The sequence below is a fragment of the Eucalyptus grandis genome, chromosome 2, assembly GCF_016545825.1.
Source record: "Eucalyptus grandis isolate ANBG69807.140 chromosome 2, ASM1654582v1, whole genome shotgun sequence".
Lineage (NCBI taxonomy): Eukaryota > Viridiplantae > Streptophyta > Magnoliopsida > Myrtales > Myrtaceae > Eucalyptus > Eucalyptus grandis.
The window spans coordinates 42,559,588-42,563,919 of record NC_052613.1 but is presented as its reverse complement, the minus strand read 5'-3'; the positions used below and the strand labels follow the sequence as shown (position 1 = coordinate 42,563,919).

At 47.1% G+C, this 4,332-nt stretch overlaps 1 protein-coding gene across 1 annotated transcript; it reads right to left on the bottom strand.

Annotated features, from left to right (window-relative positions):
• Positions 1 to 467: 467 nt before the first annotated feature.
• LOC120290728 lies at positions 468 to 2,372 on the bottom strand. The gene has a single exon (XM_039307106.1). The coding sequence runs from the start codon at positions 2,370 to 2,372 to the stop codon at positions 468 to 470; it is 1,905 nt and encodes a 634-aa protein (XP_039163040.1).
• Between the last annotated feature and the right edge of the window lie 1,960 nt (positions 2,373 to 4,332).

Below are 4,332 nucleotides of genomic sequence, written 5' to 3'. Positions count from 1 at the left end.
CTAAGCTAAACAAGAGCTGCCCTACTCTGGAGGGACATCCATGACTTCAGAGGACTCGGCTTCCTCGCACGCCAATATGGTGCATATGACATCCTCCTCGAATAGCTCAGTCACACCATAGATATTCTCCTCTTCCTCAAACAACATCCTTGGGGATCCTGGATACGTCTCCTTTAGCAACGGGGAAAACGGGCTTTGATGGCCCTCGTCCTCTTCAGTCTGGGCAACACGTTCACTCTGGTCTCTGTACCCACCTCAGCCTCCTTGGCCACCTCGGCCACCTCGGCCTCTATGCCATCCACGGCCTCCTCGGTTGTTATGGCCTCCCCGCTTCTCGATATATCCCAAGCCTCTTCTTTTGAAGTTTTTACGAGCTTCAATGGGTTTTCGCACACCCTGGCCATGCGATCCAAGACCCTCCTCAAGATTATATCCGCTTGCCAGCATGATTTTTCCCACAGCTATAGCTAGCCTAGACAATTCGAGAGTCCTTGTGAAAGAGCCGTAGGCACATGAATCATGGACATCAGCTCTAATATTTGAAAGCTGGATTCCTCAGTACATTCGGGCTCCACATAAGGGATGGCTGTCACGTGATAGATCTTGAAGTCAGACTCTCCATGGACTGTGACAAGCCTGTTGTCCACCACAAATCGTACTTTCTGATGAAGGCTAGAGGCAATAGCACTTGCCATGTGGATCCATGGCGTCCCTAGTAGAAAATTAAAAGTGCTTGGTATATCTAGCACTTGGAACGGGATTTGGAAAAGTACAAGGCCAATCAGTAGCTTAAGTTCAATTTCCCCTATCACCTCCTTCTTCATCCCGTCAAAAGCCCGCACAGTTGACTTGCCAGTATGAATTCTTCCAAGATCAACGCCAAGACGGTGGAGCGTAGCCAACGGGCATATATTGAGTGCCAAACCATTATCGATCAACACTTTGCAAACAAGAGTGCTCTCATGCTTCACCGAAATGTGTAACGCTTTGGTATGATTAGGGCCCTCAGGGGGGAGATCTTCATCAGTAAAGGAGATTTGGTCTTTCAGTAGAACGGTCCCAACAAACTCTTCCAATTGGACTTCATCAATTGATTCTGGCACATGCACCTCCTTAAGGACTTTAAGCAAAATATCCCAATGTTTCTCAGAAGATTTGAATAATTCTAAGAGGGAGATTTGAGCCGGCAGCTTCCGCAGTTGATCCACCACATTGAACTCACTAGACTTTACTACAGCCAAGAATTGCTTTGCCTCCTCCTCAATCACGGCCTTCTTTTCTACTCCTTTATCAGGGGCGTAACAGTGGCTTGATCGCATGACAGTGTCCACCTCAATTGTTCTGTAGTCCCAAGGTACAACTTTGGGATCGAATTTGGGAGGATTCTCCAACACTATCACTCCATCTTTCTCCCAAGGTGGCAATTCTATCGTGACTGGTGTTGCGTTCCCTCCCGTGACTTCAATTGCCGACATCTCCTTGACCATAAGGTCGATCACCATGGGTTCAGTGATTTCCATCTTAATATCATCAGCGGGCTCCTCATCAGGTAGTTCAATCATTATTGGAGTTATCATAGCTATCACCCCTTCCTCATACAAAGCTGGGGTTTTCGAAATTCCAAGCATAACCTTCTTTGCCTGAGATATACAAGCAAACTTACAGAAAGAAGAGCAGAATGATGATGGCATTATCATGGACATGACCCCCTCCTCCTCTTCTCCGTGTTGGATTACCCCCATGGCTACCATCTTGCGAACACGGTTCAACTTCTCTTCTGGAGTGACATCATCCTGACCTTCGTAATATCCCGCCAGCACTAAGGAGTTGTACAACCTGGAAGCATCCACCACTAGAGGCGTTTGACTTGCCCACGTCTCCTTGGAAATTGAGTTCACTCCCCCTGCATGATTTGGTAGAGGGTTCTGTTGCACATTAGGTTGGGCCTCCTTGAAAGTCAAGATCTTCTTGTCTAGAAGCTGTTGAATTTTATATCTCAACACGTTGCAATCATCTACATCATGCCCCCTCTCTCCCATGTGGTATTCGCAAGTCTTGTTCATATCAAACCCGGCGAACCTCGGGGGATTGTCCCTTGGTACTTCCTTCGCGACCATCCTCTTTTCGAGGAGCATAGGTAACAGCTTTGACAGCGGGCGCGGCAGTGGAGAAAAATCCTTTCGAAAAGGTCTCTTGATGTTATCATATACTCGTGACGAACTACCTTGGACCACTATGGGCTTATGCGCAGGTGTTGAGGACAGTCGAGGGAAAGGCGGCTCCTGCACAAGTGCTACTTCAACTGCGGCCTCCTTATCTTTTCTCGCCAGGAATTTCTTCGTGCCTCCGGTTGAAATCTTTCCCTTGACCATTGCCCATTCGACTCCTTCACCTACCTCAACTAGCTATGAAAATGTCTGGCAACCTGAGAACACTAACCCTTGGAAGTATTCAAGGGGTAATGTCTTAAGGAACAATTGTTTCATCTCCCTCTCATTCAAGGCCGGCTTCACTTGTGAGGCCATGGTCCTCCACCTTTGCGCAAAGGCCTTGAATGACTCGTTCCTCTTCTTCTCAATACGGGTCAATTCTTCCCTCATGGGGGCGAGCTCGGTATTAAACCGGTATTGCTGCAAGAACTCATTGGTTAAATCCTCCCAACTAGTGAGTTCTTCAATGTCCAACGCAATGAACCACGTTAAAGCAATGCCTTCCAAGCTATCTTGAAATGTGTGTATGAGAAATGGCACGTTGTCAGCATAGCGAGCCATTTTCCTCATGTAATATCTTAGGTGGGTCTTGGGACATCTCGTTCCGTCATATTTTCTTGTGAACTCGGGTTCTTGGAAGTTTTCGGGGAAGTTCATCTTGGTGTATGGAGACAACCTATCAGCTCCTTTCAGCTCGTAACCTTGCAAGGCACACAGTCGCTCTTCCATCTTTGCCAAGCGTTTTTCACTCTCTTCACTTAGAAGGGGGGTTGGGTTTTCCTTCAGAGGGGGATCCAAATTGACAATGATTGGCGTGACAGAAGGAGCCTCCCCAGCAGTTTCTTTCCCAGGGGGATCGGCAACGTGTATGCCTTCTGTCGACACCGGAGTGGATGTTCTAGTGACAGCCACAGTGGGAGGCTCCTTGAGCTTTTGGCTTATTTCAAAGCATCATTGCGGTGAGTTAAGCCAAATGGTCCTCCATCTTGGCCATTCGTACATTGGTGTCCTCGTTCTCCATTCTGACTTTCGCGCGCGTGTGAATTGGGGATCTTCGCTTGGCCATGTCGACGATTGGTAAAAGATAATCAATCAGCTAGTACCTAAATAAGGATAGATAAGCATGTGTAAGCATGGAGTAATGATTAGGCGGTCAGTCCATGACAAAGATCTAATTGCCCAAATTTGCCCGTTTCATTGAAAACAAGGTTGCTACATAACATAGGAAAAGACATGAGGGAGAGCCCCTAAACAACGAAGCTAATCATGACTCTTATCTCCCGATAACGCGACTCGAGACAAATTCTTTAACATTGTAACATATGTGAGCATTGACCCATTACATATCGCACTTGACTCGATCTAACTAATGAGGACAGCCCCCCGCTTGTGACCGCTCCACTAACTCGAGTCAACTCGAGGCACGCTCCTCGGTTTCTTCGAGCTTCCTTTTGAGGCGCTTGATCTCGGCTCGATGGGTGGTCTTTAATGGCACGTCGAGAATCTTCGAGTGTAGGCTCTCTGGGATTTTATGATTAAGGATGTATTCCATTGAGGCATAGTAGGTCTTCTCTTGTCCTTCCAACTCCTCTTAGGGCCATATCAGCTTCCGGGGATGGCACATATCTCACATCGACTTGACTAATGCAACGGAGTCTTCGTGATCTTGGCATCCATTAGGGAAGTCTATTCTGAGCGGGTCTTCTTGAATCGTCGGTGGAAGTTGTTGAACTTCTTGAACCGGCGAGCGACTCGGGTTGGGTAATACTCGGTGACTCCGGTAATTCCCAACAAAGGAACAGTCCGATAAGCCCACACAGAGGCTGCGCTTCTCGAACTCTGAGCCATTTGGCGTGCCATTGGAAATCTTCGGGTCCAGGGTTAGTCATGAAAGCTAACCACTCAGAATAATGATAATCGGGGGCAAACGCCTTCCTATCTTTAAACTTCAGGATAAGGTGACTAGAGTTAGAGATGTTGTTCACAGTCATTAAGCTACCAAACCCTTTAACGTGAGAGAAAAACCAAATTTGCAAGAGTTCAGGAGGAGCATGGAAAATTTTGTTTTTGTTTTCTTTGAAACAAGTAAGGGAAAGAAAAGTTTTAGTCGGGATGGCGTTAA